Raw genomic sequence first — 20385 nt, 5'->3', positions numbered from 1 at the left:
GGGCCAGGCCACCGTGGGGGCACCCCCCGGGGTCAGATCGCCCCGCGCCCCCCCCCAGGACCCCGGAGCCCGCCCACGCTGCCTGATCCCGCCGGTAAATACCAGCTTTGATTTACGCCGGCGGGACAGGCAATTTCTGGGCGGGACTTCGGCCCATTCGGGCAGGAGAATTGAGCGGGGGGTCCCGCCAACCGGCGCGGCCCGATTCCCGCCCCCACCCAATCTCCGGTACCGGAGACTTCGGCGGGGGCGGGATTCACGGCGGCCAACGGCCATTCTCCGACCCGGCGGGGGGTCGGAGAATGACGCCCTAGTTGTGCAAAACAAAAACACCCTCGGTCAGGTAATGGACAGGCTAAGATGCACAAAAGTTATATCCATGAAAACACAATGAGCTTACTCACCCAGAAAACGCTTTTTCTTCTCCTCTTCTAGGTTTCCAAAGACTTCCCAAAAATTCCTGACTGCTTTGTCAGTTTGCGTGTAGCCATCATAATTTGCATTCTATAGGTATAAAACATAGATTAATGAAGATTAGCTTGCGCTCTCTTGATGTTAGATGGTTGAGTGATGATCCAATTGACATATTCAAAGTAATTTAAAATGACAAAGCAGATCCTGAAGTGAGGGGCCCAATGTTAAATTAGAGCAAGGAGTGATGTCAGGAGTGTGGAATCTTCCTACATTCTTTCAGTGTCAGGCTCAGACTGAAAACCTGCGTGTAGCTCTCCATCTGCACACACCAGTTTTCACTCCAGATCTTGCGACTCTTTAATAAAGAAAAATGAGTGGGCGGGGTTTACGCTGTCACACTGGAGGGGCGGGACCTGATAAGAGGCAGCAAGGTAAGAGCTCCACGGCCTCTGTTCACTTACTTCAACATACTTTACAGAGGTCGGGGTCCCATCTTTAAAGAGCGCCCTGGCCAACAATGAAAGGGAACCCCCACGCACAATCATCCCCCCCCTACCCACCACGGAAGCATCGCTGGCATTCCTCCCCATCAATGCCCGCTCCCCCCCTCCGCCCATGTCTGCAAGTTCCCCCTTTACTATCCGCGCTCCCACCCCACATCTCCGCAGAACTGGAAACCCCTCCACCAGGGGTGTCTCACAAGGGCCCGGCCCAGGCACTGCCCTTTGGCACAGGTTGGCACAGTGCCAGGGCAAAGCCAAGGCATATGCCCCCCCCTGCCCCCCCCCCCCCCCAGGGACTATACTTACCTGTGCACCCCCCGGAGGAATCCCCTTGACTGAATTTTGTCTTTCAAAGCCTGTTGTAATCCTCACCTACATGACTTCATGTTGAATTTTTCATGAGGGGAGATCATGGAGCTGGAGGGAGGGGTGCTTGAAATCTATTGAAATCCATTAAATTGAGGTTCTCCCCCGTTGTGGACATGAACCTCATGATGTCTCCCGGGAGGAGCGTGGAAAATCGGGAAATGCAATCTCTCCGGAGAGAATTGCCTTTCCTGTTTCTCTCTGGACTTTCCGCCCATGTCTCCATTCTCTCTGACGGCAAACGCAGGCTGAGAATCGGCCCCAATGTGTGGTGGTCATCTGGAACACGCAGCTACGACTGCTATGGTGCTGGCTCAATTGAAATTTGCGATTGAAATCAACAGATTTGTCTTGGGTAAGGTTATCTCGGAATGTAAAGCAAATTGCTTCAATCGGAGCTGAGGTACAGATAAGCCATGGTCTAATTAAATGGTGTGAAGATGCCGGCGTTGGATTGGGGTGAGCACAGTAAGAAGTCTTACAACACCAGGTTAAAGTCCAACAGGTTTGTTTTGATGTCACTAGCTTTCGGAGTGCTGCTCCTTCCTTAGGTAAGCGCTCCGAAAGCTAGTGACATCAAAACAAACCTGTTGGACTTTAACCTAATTAAATGGTGGAAAAGGGTTGAGGAGCTGAATGATCGCTTCCTGTTATATCCCCATTGGATGGGTTTAGATTAAATTATCTCCAGGGATTTTGATGAAGATTTGATGTGGTTTTGGTTCATAGATTACTGTGTAATGTGCTGTGACACTGCATTCAGTCCCTGTACAAACAAGTTAGAAAGTGTCAAGGACTTTGAGAGGTAAATGTGCAACACAGCTCCAGACCTTTTCCAGCAGATCCCACTCGTAATCGGTGTTTCCATGGATAAGGTCTCTCAGTTCTTCAGGTCGGAATACATTCACAACTGGCAGTGCCGAATTCCTGAAACCTCGTGCAAAGGCTTCAAATTGTTTCTTCACGGACGTGTTAAGTTTATAATCCACATAAGCATCAATGAACTGTTTCCTATTTGAAAATAAATTCGATTTTGAAAATGCATAATTTGTACATGACACCTCGATTCAATCGCTCCTTGAACAATCTAAATTTAGAGTACAATCCAATCTCCATTAATTGATGTTCTATATCGACAGAATGCAAAGATCTCTAAAATGTTATAGAAGTTCGTATTCTACTCTATCTATCACACTGCCATTGCCTTCCTCTGCAATAAGGCTGGATTGCAGATGGACAACACATTCACTGTCTAGTGAAGGTGGTCCACTCAAATTGATTGCCAATTACACATTGTTCATTATCAGATTCTTGGTGGTACAATCACATGTTAGAGCAGTCATCACTGCAATTTAATAATCCACAGCATTTAAAATAGTCAATCATCTTTCAGTAAATCGGCTCTGCTAGTTTATTGGTTCAATAATCCTGAGAATGTGAGTTGAACATTTTATTCATTCATGGGACGAGGGCGTCGCAGGCTGTGCCAACATTTATTGCCCATCCCTAATTGCCCTTGAGGGGCAGTTAAGAGTCAGCCACGTTGCTATGGATCAGGAGTCACATGTAGACCAGACCAGGTAAGGGCGACAGATTTCCTTCCCTAAAGGGCATTAGTGAACCAGACAGGTTTTTACAACAATCGACAATGGTCATCGTTAAGACTTTTAATTCCAGATTTTTATTGAATTCAAATTTCACCATCTGCAGTGGCGGGATTCGAACCCGGGTCCTCCAAGCGTTAATCTCGGTCTGTGGTTTACTCGTCCAGTGACAATACCACTGCGCCTCTGCCTCCCAAATATGATGGTTTGAGAATTTATATTTAGTTTAAACACTTGGGAATGAAAAACTTGCACCAGTAAAATAGGTCCATGATGATGTTCGATTATTCTACCAATCAAACAGGATCACTAATATGCCTTAGCAAGGAAACCTACCACCCTGCATGTGACCCCAGTCTGACACCAAGACAGAGATTCACTATATTTTATTTGATAAGGTATAGGCTGAAAGAGTGACTCCTGTTCCTATGACTCGTAACTCTGACCTTACCTAGCAAGCCACTCAGTTTTCTGAAGGGGGGGGGGTGTCGAGCGTAAAATTCTGGCCGTGATACTAAGGCCTGGATTTCTACATTTGAATGAACATTATTATGAAATGCAAGTTGCCATAGTCCCAGAGGACCATAGGCTGTCCTCTCCTTTTGAGACAGAGCAGAGAGGTGGTGGTTTAGCCTGAGAGTCACCACACCTCAGGCAAGGGGCAAGCTTGAGAAGGTGGGGCTTCATGGATAAGCCGGTACGGGAATTGACGCCCTGCTGTTGGTGTCGCTCTGCATCACAAACTAGCTAACCGGACCCCCCCCCCCCCGATATTATTATAAATGCAGCTCAAAGAGTAAATTAATTCAGTAACAATTGAACAGTTTATACTAACAGAGAATATTTACCTATTGTGCTTTTGAACTGGGATATTTCTACCATCAGGAATGAGTTCTAGTATAACTCTGTTCCCATCTGCTGCTTTTTCGGATATCTGCAAAGATAAAACTCAAGTTATGGGCTGTACTTTATCTCCTGGTTTGGCTACAGTTCACCATCGTCTTCGACAAGAAGGTCAAACTTCAGCACATTTATCTTTTTGTTCAGCGGCGCCATTCATATTCATCCAATCAACTCATTTAGGCTCTTTAAACACAGATTATTTTCTTCAAGGTGAGGTCTCTGCTGGGGTTAGGGACGGGAGGGGGAGATGCTGCAGATAAAGACTGAGAAGGTGCAGGGTTCACAGGCCTCTGTTTTCTCCCTCTTCTGAAGCTCACTATTTCTCCTCATCTCTTCCAACACTCCTCCAGAATTTCTGACCCCTGACCAGGCCATCAACCCCTGTCTCCCAGTTGTCAGTGCGATGAATGTAGGAATGTCAGATATATATTGCATTATATATATTTGGCGCAGTAAGGGTTAAACACCTGGGTTAGTGTGTGTATGACTGCTGCAGCAATGTTTTTTTAAAAAATCCTGTTTTACAAGGCAGCTAGGATTATTGGGAGCCAGAGGTGCAACTAAAGCTTCGTAAAAGTTGGGATAATGGAATTTTGTTTTTATAATGAAGGTTCCTGGGGAAGATAATTAGAGACATTGGGTGCAATAAACTGGGGGAAAAAAAATCTGACTCTGGTTTTGGGAGCGTTGGAGGCTACAGCACCGGCAAACACCCGGATTTCAACGGCACTCGAGTTCAGCAGGAAAGGCTCCTCGCAAATCAGGGCACCACTTTGGCTGCCACAATTTCACCCCCAACCCACTTTCAGCTCCTCCATTTTCAACTCTCCCCATCTCCCTCCCCCAAACTCAGGGAGGACCTCAGGAACGCCCCTCCACCTGGTAAGGCCGCCCAGGCCCGAACCCTGTCAGTGCCTGCCTGGCACCTGAACATCCTACCACTGCTACCCTGCCACCAGGGCACTGCCAGGATGCCAGGATGGCAGTACCAAGGTGCCCAGGTGGCAGAGAGTGTCAGGGTACAACCCGGCCCTGTCCCCGATCATTTAAATATGCTGATCTTGATCATGCCCAGTGTGCATGAGATCTAGTTTTGACCCATCGCGAGACACTGTTAAATCTCACGAGGAGTTTTGAGTGTCCAAGTCAGGTGCGACAAGGCCGTTAAAGTGCGCCCCTTGTGTTCAGCTTTTGTAAGATTACGTAGTTAATGTGAGGAGCCAGGGGCTGAAGCAGTCAGGTGTTGACTGTCTGTTGAGTTAAAGATTTAACAGTGGGCACACCAGCAGTGTCTGGAAAAACAGCGAGTTAAAGATTTTCCTGTGACCAGGACAGGAGCAGTTTCCCAAAGGCAGGCCATCAGGTTAAACTATAGTCTGAGACAGACAAGAATCTGCAGGCTGTTTCCTGACTGGATTTCTCTCTCTCTCTCTCTCTAATCAATCTTTAAAATAGGGCCTCTATCCAAGTATAAAGCAAATATTCCTGAGCTGGCTAACTGTATTTTCAAAGTTGATTTTGAACTGAGATGGGTTTTGCTTGAGTGGAGATAAAATGTAGCAATTAGGATTTATTGTTTCATTTTCATTATGAAGCATTGTTTAATAGGTAATTGTAAGCTATTTTCTTGTGTGAGGTTAAAGATTTGAGGTATGAGTTAAAGTTATTTGAGACTGTGTCAATAATAAAGTTTTAATATACCGTAACTCTATTTCTGTGTCAAATCACTCCTGGAGCGAAGGCCTTTCCTCGCAGTATTACAAATAAAATAAAATAGAAAACAAATTAAATAAAATATTGGGGGTGCGTTCCGGTATCCTAACAACTGTTGTGGTCTGGACTGGGAGTGTAATGTCAGTATCAATGTTTTTCATAGCCCTCTTGCAGATATTCTTGTGGCGGAGGTATAGATGTCCGGCAGGTTGTGTTCCAGTGGCTAGTTCACCTCTTGGCAGATATTTTGGGTATATGGTCACCATCCATCTAAACAGCACGGCCTAGTTATGCAGATGTCCCCTTGTGTAACACGTGCAACATTCCCATTTACCACGTAAACAGAGTTTCATCACTGGCGTGTGACTAAATTCACTCCGCTTAATCTTTTACTACCAGATTAAATAAACTGGTCACCTTTTTAAAAAGATTATTGTCAAACTGGCTGCAATCTCACCCTCGCACCGTGCACAGCCCCTGCTGTAGGGTCACGACCAGCAAGACCGTAAGTGAACTGTGTTTCTGGAATGGATGAGCTTCTTGCGGAGTTGTAGCAGATGCACAAGCTCTCCAAACGTATAGAGTCCATCTCAGTCCTGCGGTTGGAGTGCACTGTGCTTGAACATTGCTGATTCCGGGTGGCCTGCTCCTATTCCCTTGTCCCCCTCCGGCCCTTTTCATTTTGGTTCAATTTGTTGATAGTTTGAAAGTAAGTTCATGGGTAAATTTGTACAATTGTGAACTTACAGTAAAATCCAGGCCATACATATCTTCAAGGTCATCGTACTCGTAGTCAAGGATGTCCTGGAGTGATCTGAATTACCAAGAAAAGCCCGTCAGTGAGATTTGCCATCGTGTTGTCAGTCTCGAAACAAGATTTGTATCAGACTATGCAGTGAACTGAAAATTGGTTACTGCCCATTTATCGGAAAATGTTCATCAAACCCTTGGGCGCGATTTACTGGCCTTGTTGTGCACGACTTGGTGGTGCAACGAGGCAGTTGAATCTCACGAGAGGCCCACATGACGGTGGCCCGGATGAGAAAATTCTTCGTGCTGGAGGACAAGTGTGCTAGATGCGCCGGAGGGCTGGATAACCATGTACACATGTTCTGGTCGTGCCCTAAACTCAGGGGGTATTGGCAGGGATTCGCAGATGTCATGCCCCGGGTATTGAAAGCTGGGGTGGTAATGAGCCCGGAGGTGGCAATCTTTGGGGTTTCGGAGGACCCAGGAGTCCAGCAATCATAGAATTTTACAGTGCAGAAGGAGGCCATTCGGCCCATCGAGTCTGCACCGCTCTTGGGAAGAGCACCCTACCTAAGCCCACACCCCCACCCTATCCCCATAACCAGTAACCCCACACAACACTAAGGGCAATTTTGGACACCAAGCGCAATTTAGCATGGCCAACCCACGTAACCTGCACATCTTTGGACTGTGGGAGGAAACCGGAGCACCCGGAGGAAACTCACTGCACACACGGGGAGAACGTGCAGACTCCGCACAGACAGTGACCCAAGCCGGGAATCGAACCTGGGACCCTGGAGCTGTGAAGCAATTGTGCTAACCACTATGCTACCGTGCTGCCCTAAGGAAGAGAGGGAGGCCGACGTTCTGGCCTCTGCTTCCCTGGTAGCCCGGCGATGAATACTGTTAGCATGGAGGGACTCAAAGCCCCTGAGGGCTGAGATATGGCTGTCGGACATGGCGAGCTTTCTGGGCCTAGAGAAAGTCAAGTTCGCCTTGAGAGGTTCGCTACTAGGGTTCGCCTGAAGGTGGCAGCCATTTATTGACTTCTTCGCAGAGGAGTAAGCATCAGGGGGGTGGGCTAGGGTAGAGTAGAGTAGGGGGATATTGAGGCAGGTCCTTGTGTGAACAGAACCGTGGTTTGCACTATGTTTAATTTGTGTCTTTTTTTTGTACTGTACAATGTCACTTTTTCTTTATGCCTAAAATACCTCAATAAAATTGTTTGTTACAAAAAAAAAAGAATCTCACGAGAGGCTTCACGAGATGTTTTGTGAGATTCAACGTAGCCATTAGGCTCATGTAAATATGCATGCACGGATTCTCCCGGAGCCCGGGAATTAAAGTCCTCGCCAGTGAAGTCTCGGTCGGGCGCCGTTTAGGACTGGTCCACACAAACGTGGAGCGGCACCTGGGGGCTCCCCCAGGTCGTTGGAGAACCCTAGGTGGTCGGGGACAGGGCAGGGTGGCACCCTGGCTCTCCCTCTGGCACCTGGATACCTTGACACTGCCAGCCTGGCACCTTGGCACCGCCACCTGTTTGGGGAGGCTGGTACGGGAATTGAACCGTTCTGCTGGCCTGCCTTGGTCTGCTTTCAAAGCCAGCGATTTAGCCCTGTGCTAAACCAGCTGCAGACACCAAGAAACATTCCACTAAATGTGGCCGAAAACGGACATAGAAATGTTTTGGTTTAATTGCGCCCTTTGTAGTACAAGTTGACATTTGGATCATTAATTTGTCATAACTGATTTTAATCATGTGGGTCAAAAAGGATAGGCCTTATTTTGAACACAACATTCGACCAAGGATGTGAGGCCCATTTGCAGCGGCTGCAGATATTAAAGTTGAGATTATTTGGTGGGTTAAAATGTCATGTCGATGTTTGAAGTTCACTCACTTTCCTTCTACTGGTGAGAGTTCCTTCAGGTCTTCCAGTGTAGGCTGCACTTGGAGCAGCTTTTTGTACAAAGCCAGCGGGAAGTTAAAGTTGCAAATAAAAAGATTGGACGCAGCAAGTCCGCAGAGAATTCCCACCAGATGAAATACATCACCCCTTTCTGGTTCCTGTGTGTATTTAAAAAATAATAAAGTTGTGAATCTTTCACTGCAAAGTCTGCACAGAACTTCATAACAACAGAATCTAGGTTTCATATGATATGTGATATGGGAATCTGATACGTGCAAAACTCAGACTTTGTGGCACCCGAGAGATGGGGTGTGACTCGGTTCGATTGGCTGGCTGGTGGCCAATGAATTGGTCCAAAAGACCGTTTTCTGCCCGGGAACAGGTGGTGATTGGATCCTGCCTGAGTGGGATGATTTCCAGAGACCCAAGGAAAGCTCTCTCCCCAACGTGTTTTCTCCAGGAAGGCTGTGAGCTGCCGTATTTCTGAAACTGCAGAGGCCGGAATGAATCTGCGGTGAAAAACATTACAGACTGTGTAGCCATCTGAGATGGCCACCTGCAAAGGACCAAGGGAATCATGGCCAACTCAGGACTCAGACAGATACAAAGCGTGTGTGTATTTGCAACCCAGATAGCTAGACCTGATCGAAACCCCCGCTCGTTTGCATTTTAATGGCCCGTTCCCCAGAACAATAGGACTCCAATCAAGAAACCGGTACAGCCAGAGACTGATCGACGCCACTCCCTTTACTTAGAGAGCCCAACTGCCAAGGTCAATGACCACTAAGGACCCGCCCAGCCACCAAGGCACCCGCCCCTTTATTGGCCGAAATCGAAGGCAGTGATCGAAGCCTGTCGAATTAATTGGTCCAAGATTAAGGACCGCCCCAAAGAGCGTGAAATCCCAGAGGGATGAAAGGGGACACAGCCATATGTTCTGCCTCTTTTGGACCCGGCCTGCGCCAGCCTCCTTTGAATCTGGCCTGTGCCAGCCCAACTGCAGCATAACGACCAGACAGCCAAGATCCAAACCAACGATCGCTACCTGACAGATGAGCCCAGCAGGGACAGAGCCACTTTTTCAAACCAGCCACATAAGATCAAGATAATGGCCTTATCCACTTGCACAGTGTCGATCGCCTGAAGTTAACTCTAGATTATTGTAGTCGATAGGTGTAGTGTAACTTGTAGTATATTGTGCTTGCATGTCCAAGTAACTCATGTGTGTAAATAAACCATCTTTGAACTTGAACTGACTAATTGGCTGTGTGATCATTTGACCGATATACGAGAAAGCCTTGTGGCTCAGTAAGAGAAATAGAAACACCCACAGTATTGGTGACACTGTTGGGACATAACATCATATCATAAAAATAGCCTCAGTATCATATTGGTGACTCTAAAGAGCAACATTATTGGTGACGCTGGTGGGATAGTATTCCATTCATTAAATTAGCAACAACTGGAAAGCAGAAATCTTGACCTGGGCCTGAATTTCCACTCCCTAGCCCAGGGTGTTGTAACACTCTTGATAATGCTGACCTTATGGGCAGCACGGTAGCACAGCAGGTAGCACTGTTGCTTCACAGCTCCATGGTACCAGGTTCGATTCCCGGCTTGAGTCACTGTCTGTGCGGAGTCTGCACATTCTCCCCATTTTTGCGTGGGTTTCCTCCGGGTGCTCCGGTTTCATCCCACAAGTCCCGAAAGATGCGCTGTTTGGTAATTTGGACATTCTGAATTCTCCCTCAGGGTACCCGAACAGGCGCCGGAGTGTGGCAACTGGGGGCTTTTCACAGTAACTTCATTGCAGTGTTAATGTGAACCTACTTGTGACAACAAAGATTACTTTAACTTTAAATCTAGAACATGCCAGTTGAATGCATTTGTTTATGGTTTGTCTGCAATACTGACCTATTTTGGGCCTTCAACAGTAGGCATGCAGTAAGCAGGTTTACAGATTTTGTTTTATTCTTACACAGGATTAGGCATTGCAATGGCAGCATTTATTGCCCATCCCTAATTGCCTTTGAGGGGGCATTTCAGAGCCAACCACATTGCTGTGGATCTGGAGTCACATGTAGGCCAGACTCAGTAACATTTCCTTCCCTAAAGGACATTAGTGAACCTGATGGGTTTTTACGACAATCGCATAAGGTTTCATGGCCATCGTTAGAACCTTAATTCCAGATTTCTATTGAGTTCAAATTTCACCATCTCCCTGGGTCTCTGGATTACTAGTCCAGTGCCAATACTACTACGTCGCTGCCTCCCCATATGTTACAAGAAACAGCAGTGTACGTCCACGGACTTTCAGGAATCCTTTCATATCTTTGCAACTAATACACCAGCCAGATATCATGAATAAATGTCATGAGGTCACAATCCCAAGAATTCTTCAATTACATTTTTTTGTATCTATGTAGTTCTGAGCAATCCATCTCTGAAATACAAGAGGTGTCGTTGACTAATTGAGGGTTCACTCATTAAGCAGTTGCACATTCCTGGTCAGCATATCTACCTCCACATGTTCCAGGTTCCCCGACAATCTGATACTTAATCCAAAAATATTAACATGTATAAGCAAAAATAACATTCCACTGATTATATATTACCGGAGACCCAATGTTTTGCAAGTGTGTACTCATAAAATTTGTCCTTATAAAGCTGAGGTTTTTTTATACTTGGAGGTGCAGTGGTTTTGGTATTTAAGCACCAAATAGGAATTAGACATTGCACAGTCCCACCGGATAGACCTGGAGTGGCAATTTTTATTATTAACTTCATTATTATTCATGGGATTGGGTGCAGCTGGCATTCCTTGCCCGTCCCTAGTTATCATGAGAAATTAGAAGGTGGCTTCTTATGGCATAGGAATTTCTTTAATTATCAAATGTAGCAAATTGCTCAGGTACCATCGGAAACAACTTGCACTGGCAGGGGGCAGGTTGTAGATTGCACATCTGTGGTGCAGAATGGGAAGCGCGGCTGCATTCATACAGACGCAATTTTCGTTCGTGGAATGTCCAGAACATGACTCATGGTTTTTGGACATCTGAGGGTGCGGTCTAGAGATGCTGGAGTTATTTGGCAAGGTAGATACCTTACTGGAGAGGTTCAGGTATCCCTTGGGGGAGAGATATGGTGCCCTTTGGGAGAAGCCGGGCGCTCTTTGGGATTGTCAAATGCAGACAGGAGTTTGTGTAAAAAGTGGCTCAACATGGAACTGCCAAGTTGTCAATGAATTTAAATATCTTGGGTGGGATTCTCAATTGCCCGACGCCAATAGCGTAATCGGTGATTGGGCGGAGAATGGGTTCCGACGACCAAATCGGGGCCGGCGCCAGTCAGCCGAGCTCCGCCCCCATGGAAGTGGCATAATCACGTTGCGCTCTGCACCCCGTTGCAACGGCGTTGGTGCGTCATCGGAATGCCCACCCCCAATGCTCCACCCCCAATGGGCTGAGTTCCCAATCGTGCGGTTGATGTGTGGTCTCAGCGGTCGTGAACCTGGCTTGGCGGCTCCAGACTGTCTCCAGCGCCGCCACACTTGGCCGATATCCGTGCCGCTGGCCGGGGGAGCTTCGGTGAGGGCTGGGGTTTGCCTGTCGGGTCGCTGATGGCGGGTCGGGTCCACGCACGGCCGGTGCCATGTTGTATGGTGTGACCGCTGCAGGTCATTGCCATGCACGTGTGCACTCAGGGATCCGGCCATTCTCCGGCCGTTTTTGGCGCGGGAGCCGGGAGTTTCACCCAGCGCCACTGCTAGCCCTTCACCGGTCCCAGAATCGGTGAGGGTTCAACGCCGATTTTGGTGTCGTAAAGCGCCTGCAAATTCTCCGTTTCAGCCGCCACTTAGTCGCTGAAATGGAGAATCCAGCCCCTTTCCTTTCTATTTTTGAAAAGAAAGAATCTATGGTTTGAAAAAAGATATTGCTTGCAATTTCACTCGGTCTATTGACATGAGCAGGAGGGTTATCATTATAAGGTTACTGCTGCATGTCTGATTCCACAATCTGTAATTATCGTAGTGGGGGGGAGGAGGCGGGTCAGTTCACCGTTTGATTGACATCTGCTCGTGGTTATAAAGTCTTTGATGTGGGCTACAAATACAAAAGTGCTTTTATTGGGGATGAAGTAACTGAAGGAAGTGTTTGTTTTTATAAGAGATTAAATAATTGAAGGCATTCAAATATATTGAATGGGCATTTATGAATTAATGCTTTTAAAAATGAAGTCTGAAATAGACATCTGGAACTTTATTTCATCTAACCATGTTTCTTGAAGTTTGCCCATTGCAGACACCAGGTGAGTTGGCATGGTTGCTATAGGTTGGCATAAATTGGTGCTAAATTGGCATAGGAGCTGAAAGGGCCATGGGACTCTGGTAGAGCAACATAGCTCAGCACGGAGCCTAGGAAAGTCCCTGGAGGTGGGTGGAAGGGCACGAGGTGGCATGAATTGGGCATTGGGAATGCGTGTGTGTGGCGGTTAGGGATCAGTGCTTGAGGGTTGTTTTTGCTCTTATCATTTTTGTTTACAGATTGGGCGAGGTTGCGGAGCACCAAGACTGGCCCTTTAAACGGCCTGTTTCCACACCTGACACCCCCGCCGAATTAAAATATGAAGACTCTGGGCGTCTTTTTCCCTGAGTTGGGTTTGTGGAGTCGGGAATTTTCCCGGCTCATGTGAGAACAAATTCAGGCCACGATGCCCAGGTTACCAACAGGAAGAACTGCTGCAGGGACAGTTCTTTAATTAATTTTTTTACGTGTTAATAATGTCATGACATCAGAGCCCTGACCTGCACGTTGTGACTTGACTGTTACCTCCAGTTTAGAAGTACAAAAGAAGAAAGCAACTCTGCAGGTGTGGCCTTTTGAAATCTCTGCTGCCCGCCTTTCTGTGGTCACGCGGTATAATAAAGCCTTACCCAGCTGGGGAACCAGAGCAGCTCAGAATCCTCAAAGCGCTGAAATATCCGTCCGTTGCTGTGTAGTTCCCGACCGAAGAAGGTGAAGAATTCCTGCGACACCCCTTGGCCGTAACATGCTTCACCTGTAAATCTGACCTGAAATGGCAGCATCAAGAATAAAATATTAAGACGCTCTCAAGTATTTGAGAGTTTTGTCTTTTGATGTCCTTTGATCTTCTCTTTCTCTTTTCATACTCTGTTCTTCAATTATATATAGGCTGGAATGTTATAGTTAGTGTAGGGTTTGGGGGTGGAAGAGTGGACAGGTAGGCAGGCTCATAAATGCCTAGCTATCACCTACCCACCTGCCCTGACCTGCCTCCCATTTAATGGGAGGTGACGGAGGCTTTCCTTGGGCCTACTGAGGCCACTGAGGTGCCTCATCCCAACCTGTCACTATTTTACTTGCAGTGTGGGCTGGTATCGACCTTGAAGCAAGGGTGGAGGGGACAATCTCCTTTTGAAAATCTTTTGTGACCACCAGACAATTTCTCACCCCACACTTTAACCCCACTGGTCTCGTAAACCCCACTCCCCAACCTCCTCCCCACCCTCCCCCTGCTTACCCCTCTCACTGGGGCCTCTCGGCCCAGCCCCACCAATACCTTCGATGTATCTGATGTCTGACCTTTATAATTCCCTCTTCCTCAGAGACTGGCTGTGGTCCCACATGTGGCCACCCTTGAACCCGATGACGCTGGGACTACAGAGCTGCCGGCCAATCGGATTGGTCAGCAGCTATCGTAAAGCTGGGCATTCCTCCCGAGATGGGGGCAGAAGTCCCAACCTTAACCAATTCACACCCCTCCAAATATTAAATGGCTGTGAGGCAGTTGGTATCAACAGGGATGCGTTCCCCCCGATTCTTTGGGCGGTGGCGTGGGAAACCCTGCCGTTCAAGTAATCTCACCCCTGTACACAGAATTCTACATTCCTGAAGTATTGCCAGCCTATAAATAACCAACCACTTGTTGGGCTTGTTTTTTTACTGGTCTTATTTTTATTTTTTTACTGAGGAAGAACCTTTCCATTATCTGAACAGTTCAGAACTTAGAAGTCACAATATAAACGGATCTCCATAGCATTGCAATTAGGGAACTAGTTATCTCTGAGCTTATAGAAAATCAACAGGCTTGCTCATCAAGAACTGTGGAGTCGTCCAGCACACTCTACCTGCACAGGTAGGGCCGAAAGACAGGAGCAATTCTGTACATTAGGCTGGAACCCTGATAGGCTCGACCAGGTCTCGCCTGCAGCAGAACTTCTACCTGCCCCAAACATCACCTTCAGCGTCATCTGGGGCATGGCTGGCGGAGGGGGGACTCTCAGAGCAGAGTTTTCCTCATCCCCAGCTTGTGATGCACCAAGCGCCAGGTAGACAAGGTGAAAGGAGCACATCCAGACTCCTGTTGACCGCAGTGGAACCTTGAAGGAAGATGGAATCTTGAATTTGACTCCCCATTGATTATGTGTCAGATCCCTGGTTGGATCACTTTGTATTATAATGGGTCTGGTGAAGAATAGAGGGCTGGGAGCGGGCTCCAACGGCGGAGTGAAACACTCCGGTTTTCACTACGGCGTCGGGACTTTGTCTCCCTTTGGGAGAATCCGCCCCCTATTTATAATGGAAACTGCCTATGTAAACTTGTCACGCTGCAATGACACCCATCCACCTGTGGTAACACTGTTGCCCACACCTGTTTTGCATCCCCACCTTCTCGGCCTCTATCGCAGAGATGTGTCTTCCATAGAACTCACTTCTGTTTTCCAAATTACTAGCTAACAATAAATAAGGTCAAATCTAATGACTACATAAAAGAAAGAATGTATAATTTCAAAGTGGGAACAAATTACACTTGTGCACCCTGGAGTACAATTATCCCTTTTAAGCCCTGTGACCGCACTTCGCTTTAGTATCCACCCTTGATTTAGATACAATACCATGGGAGAGGAATTGGTATTGTGTTAGAAATCTCCCTGCTGTCTACAAAACTTACTTCCTGTTGTCAATTTTCAGTCACATTTTAAAATCAACTTTTCCGCTCTAAATTCGTATGTGCGCATTTAGAATGCAAATTTATAGAAGCTACAGTTACACCTGCCCCATGCTCCCCACCCCCCAATGGTTGCAATAGCCCCCAGTCTACTAAACTTGGACTGTAGAAAATCACCTCAGCACAACTCAAGCAACGTCTGCGTTTCCCAAATTGCCATTGGTTTTGCTAAAGTATTGGCCAAGAATAAACACTTTAACATGGGTCCTGAATGACTTCTTTTGACCATGGGCACAACAGCAACGGACATCAATTAAAATGTAAAAACTATTTCCATGTAGTTATGGATAGCTGCTGATTAGGTACAAGAAATATTTCACGCCTGAAAAACATTCAAACCAATTATTGACAGGAACCAGTTTTGTACCTGAAGTACAAGACTAGAAGGGACTGATCTCCACAAACGTAAGCCTTCCAGACCGTCCTGAAGAATCGCTCTCCTTGAAACCTGCATCTGTAGTATTGGCTGAAAGAAGAAAGACTTGCATTGAGACTGTGTTTTTCATAGCCACTGGAATCTCAAAGTGCCTTACAGCTAATGCAGTGCTTTCTGAAGTGTCACTGCTGTTTTGCAGACAAGGTGGCAGCCAATTTGCATATACAGGACGGCAAAATGTATTTTTGCGATGTTGTCCCTGACACCGGGAGAACTACCAAACCTTTCTTCAAATGGAGCTGGCCGATTTTTTTCGCACCCAATTGATGATGCAGCTTAATGCGCACTCACAACCCATACATTCTAGCAACTCCTAGAGCCCGCCATGCATGCTCTGATGGGGTTAGTTTTGGAAGACACCAGCAAGTTCAATCTCAACACAGCTGCCAGAATCGCAATTGATGAAATCTCAGGGCCAAAGTTAAAGAAATTCGTGACGTCTCTCTTACAATTTATGACATAACCATAAACTTAAAGTGCCATTGTGTCGAAACACACTTCAATCCACATTATACAGGTATTTGAATATTAGGAAACACTCTACAAAACAGAGTTTAAAACGTACTCTTTGCGTTGTCATGGATTCCATCTCCAACACTTCAAGCTTTGTTTCCATATCAAAGATGGAAGGATAAGCGATTAATTGCCGTTCAAGCTATGGAAGAAAGAAACACATTATGTATGCGGATCAAAACCAATTACATGTGTTTAGTATATATTTCTACAAAGTAACACATTATTCCCATCTGATGCATTTCTCCCCCCCCCCCCCCCCCCCCTCCATCCATTTAGACTAGCAATTGACCCTGGACTGTGGGTCAATTCAAATCTCAGTCCTCTGGATGCAATATATGTAGCGCACAATGACTTACGAGAGACGAATAGAGATGAAGTCGATGAGGCTTTATTAAGCGTGACTTGTTCCCCGCAGTTCAGCAACAGACTGGAGCTGCGGGGAGAACTCCTGGTTCTTATACTCCGCCTTCAGGGCGGAGCTAGAGATCAACAGCCAACCAGGACCCGGGATCTGTCAGCCAATAGCATCACGGCTTCACAGTCCCACATGACCCCTAATGCATACTACCACAATATATTTACACAAAGATGTGTGGGTTAGGTGGATTGGCCATGCTAAATTGCCCCTTAGTGTCCAAACGTTTATGTTACTGGGGTTACGAGAATTGGTAGGGCACTCTTTCCAAGGGTTGGTGCAGACTCGATGGCCCGAATGGCCTCCTTCTGCACTGTATAATAATAACAATCTTTATTGTCACAAGTAGGCTTACATTAACACTGCAATGAAGTTACTGCGAAAAGCCCCTAGTCACCACACTCCGGCGCCTGTTCGGGTACACAGAGGGAGACTTCAGAATGTCTAATTCACCTAATAGCCTGTCTTTCGGGACTTGTGGGAGGAAACCGGAGCACCCGGAGGAAACCCACGCAGACACAGGGAGGACATGCAGACTCCGCACAGACAGCGACCCAAGCCGGGAATCGAACCTGAGACCCTGGCGCCGTGAAATAACAGTGCTAACCACTGTGCTACCTTGCCGCCATAGAGATTCTATGATTCTATTCTATGATTCTATTCTACGTTCTGAAACGCTGATAAATGGATAGCAATTTCTCCACAGAAAAATATACAGAGATGAAGTGCAAAAATATCCGGTTTGAGCAACCACACATTTTGTCCAAAATTCCACAAAATTGCGTTGGAATACATCAGAGATTGAGCAAGAGAATTTATTTAAAAGACTAACAATGGGGACCTTGCTTTAAATTCTCCAGGTTTGAAATTCTCAAAGTAATTTGGGGAAATGGGGTTGGTTGAGAACTGGAGTTATTGTTATGAAAACAGCAGAAATGCAGAAACTGAACTGAAACAAACAGGGGAATCGGAGTTCAGCTCAGAAAAATGGAAATCTCAGATGGTCAGGATCGCCATTGCCTTGAAATTCTTTGAAGCTTTCAATGATCTCCCACTGTAACTTCAGTCCAGTACCAAAGGCCAACGTTACGTAGATGCTTCTCAGGAGAGCGGACATGCCAGATCTCCTGCCTGGGCCCTCTCAAAGAGCCCATAGAAGACCAGGCTAGGTTGCCGAGACAATTGCACTGCCAGCCAAAGTGTGTCTTTTCCAGGGTTCTGATGCCTTGACACAATGGCCAAATCAGTCCCAGAAAGCTCTTGTCCAAACCAACAGCCAATCACCTCTTGTGACACTCGCCCTCGGGTGGATCGGTTTACTCATGGAGCTCACTAGATCCTCTGAGATCTGCTCGGAGTCAAGTGGTATCTTTGGTTGAGGGAAGACAATAATCTCTTTCTGTGATGGAAATACTGGAGTTGGAATTTAGCGAAGGGAGATATATGGATTGAAATGTCGAAATCACACGGGGTGGAAACTTACCAGGATTTGGCAAAGTGTCAGACTCAGGCTGAAGACTGGCGTGTGGCATTCCAGGCCCACAGACCAGTTTTCTCTCTAAACATTGAGCCTCTGTCAGGGGGCGATCTCCATAGAGATCGGGTTGTCATCTTTAAAGGCTGACCTGATCATCACTGTAGCCTAAGGGCCCCCAGCCCCCCATCATGGGGGATTCCAATTCGCCCCCCCCTCCGAAATTCATCACGGGTATTCCACCCCCCCCCGACTAACACTGCAGAGGTATCACAGGCACTTCCCCACCCACCTTCAGTATCCACTCTCCACCCCCCCCCCCCTGCCAACCACACAAAAATCCAGCCCCCCCTCCGAGCATTCCCACTAGGTCCAGCTCCTGGCACAGGTTGGCACTGCCAGGTTGATGCTACCAGCTTGGCACTGCCAAGTTGACGCTGCCAGGTTGGCGCTGCCATCATGTTGGCGAGGTTTGAATATTTAGTGAGGGAGAATGTGCAAGAGGGGACCGCTAAGAATATTTAAACACATGGAAATCTATTAAAATGAGGTTCACGCCATGACGTTGCCGGCGAGGGGTGGGGAAATTCGGGAAATGTGATCTTTCCGGCAAGAAGCGCGTTTCCCGATCTCCAGCACGGCTAGTGCAGGCTCAGAATCTTCCCCACAGCTTCTATTCCTAAACACCAGATACAGATAGCCCTGGCCATCCCGGGATAATAATGCTCAGCCTCCATGATCCTCGGGGTCTAGGCCCACGTCTTTGAGAAATTCCATTTCCCTTTCTTTCCGAGTATTTCCAATACATCTTGCAGAGACTGGCAAGTGACCATGTTGGGAGAGACACGTTTGGGAGCTTTTTTCAGTGTGTCCTACTGAACTGTCGAGGCACTGAAACCTTCTCATTGAAACCAAACTTGTCCTGTCTATGACCTCTCTGGTTGAGGAATAGGCCTCATGGTGCTAATAGCCAACTGGAGTCGTTGGCACTCCAGGTGGAGTAATTATCATGGAAGCAAGGGTCAGCCTGATTGCCAGAAACTACCCTGATTCTTGGCCTGTCCTTCCTGGATAGAGCTGGGAGGCTACAGTGCCTCATGTCAAAAGGTTTACTTCCTGCATATTTGGCACGGACACTGGGATTTCATCATTTCTCACCACCAGCAAGTTCAGCATTGAATGGGTTGAATCACTCCCTAGTTAGTAACTTCAGTGTTTCTACACTGGGAGCTTACAATGCAACTTGGATGCCACCTATTGGCCCTGAACTTTGGGAGAGTCGAACAACAGACCTGAATCAACCCAAAGGGAATTTCCCCACTTTTCTAGAGATGGCAGTGGGGAACTGGTGGGAGAAGGTCCGGATGGTGGGTTATGCGACAGAATTCTCATCCTAGAATTAACTTAGCGGCTTAAGGGTGGGGGCCCTTCTAGTTTGATCGCAAGTGGAAAAGCTCTGGACAGTCAGTATATGGAGATTAGTAGAGATCATTTTAGGGTGATCTATCGGAGCAAGGGCCAGTGCAGACTAGATGGGCCGAATGGCCTCCTTCTGCACCGCAGGGATTCTATGATTCTATGAATTCAATGTTGCAAAGCACAGCTCCCCACTCATTAGTTCAAAGGATCTCCTGAGTCTCTGGACTCACATTGTGGGCAGCACGGTAGCACAGTGGTTAACACTGTGGCTTCACAGCACCAGGGTGCCGGGTTCGATTCCCGCTTCGGTCACTGTCTGCGTGGAGTCTGCACGTTCTCCCCATGTCTGCGTTGGCTTCCTCCGGGCACTCCGGTTTCCTCCCACAAGTCCCGAAAGACCTTTAGGGTGAATTGGACATTCTGAATTCTCCCTCTGTGTACCCGAACATGTGCAGGAGTGTGGCGACTAAGGGCTTTTCACAGTAACATCATTGCAGTGTTAATGTAAGCCTACTTATGACAATAATAAAGATTATTTGATTATTATTACATTCGAGGTGGGGGAGATGGAGTGGGTAGGAGGGGGAATTCCCATTGGGAAACCAATGACCACCTCCTGTATCCCTTATTGAGGACGGGCTGGAAAAATCTACCTTTACAGCCTAGAATGAGGCCGTTTTGGCCCATCAAGTCTATGCTGGCCCTCTCTAGACCAATCCAATCTTTGGTTTTGTTTGTTGTTTCACGGGATGTGGGAATCACTGGCTAGGCCAGCATTTATTGCCCATCCCTAACTGCCCTTGAGAGAGTGATGGTGAGCTGCCTTCCTGAACCACGGCCATGGAACACCCACAGTGCTGTTAAGAAGGGAGTTCCAGGATTTTGACTCAGCGAAGGTGAAGGATAATGCCAGGGCAGAATGGTGAGTGGCTTGGA

General features: G+C 47.2%; 1 protein-coding gene across 1 annotated transcript in view; it reads right to left on the bottom strand.

Annotated features, from left to right (window-relative positions):
• LOC140408319 (probable E3 ubiquitin-protein ligase HERC4) overlaps nucleotides 1-20385 on the bottom strand; it is a 68601-nt gene that overhangs the window by 5417 nt on the left and 42799 nt on the right. Inside the window, exons 16-23 of the mRNA XM_072495353.1 lie at nucleotides 16191-16280; nucleotides 15557-15655; nucleotides 13094-13231; nucleotides 8152-8318; nucleotides 6251-6317; nucleotides 3736-3821; nucleotides 2114-2294; nucleotides 405-504 (exon numbers count right to left, since the gene is read on the bottom strand). Of these exons, the coding sequence (XP_072351454.1) occupies nucleotides 405-504; nucleotides 2114-2294; nucleotides 3736-3821; nucleotides 6251-6317; nucleotides 8152-8318; nucleotides 13094-13231; nucleotides 15557-15655; nucleotides 16191-16280 (928 nt within the window). The remainder of the gene's footprint in view (nucleotides 1-404; nucleotides 505-2113; nucleotides 2295-3735; nucleotides 3822-6250; nucleotides 6318-8151; nucleotides 8319-13093; nucleotides 13232-15556; nucleotides 15656-16190; nucleotides 16281-20385) is intronic.

This window comes from Scyliorhinus torazame, chromosome 3, assembly GCF_047496885.1.
Source record: "Scyliorhinus torazame isolate Kashiwa2021f chromosome 3, sScyTor2.1, whole genome shotgun sequence".
In the NCBI taxonomy this organism is placed as follows: domain Eukaryota; kingdom Metazoa; phylum Chordata; class Chondrichthyes; order Carcharhiniformes; family Scyliorhinidae; genus Scyliorhinus; species Scyliorhinus torazame.
The sequence above is the reverse complement of the archived record's forward strand: the minus strand, read 5'-3'. Positions and strand labels throughout refer to the sequence as shown.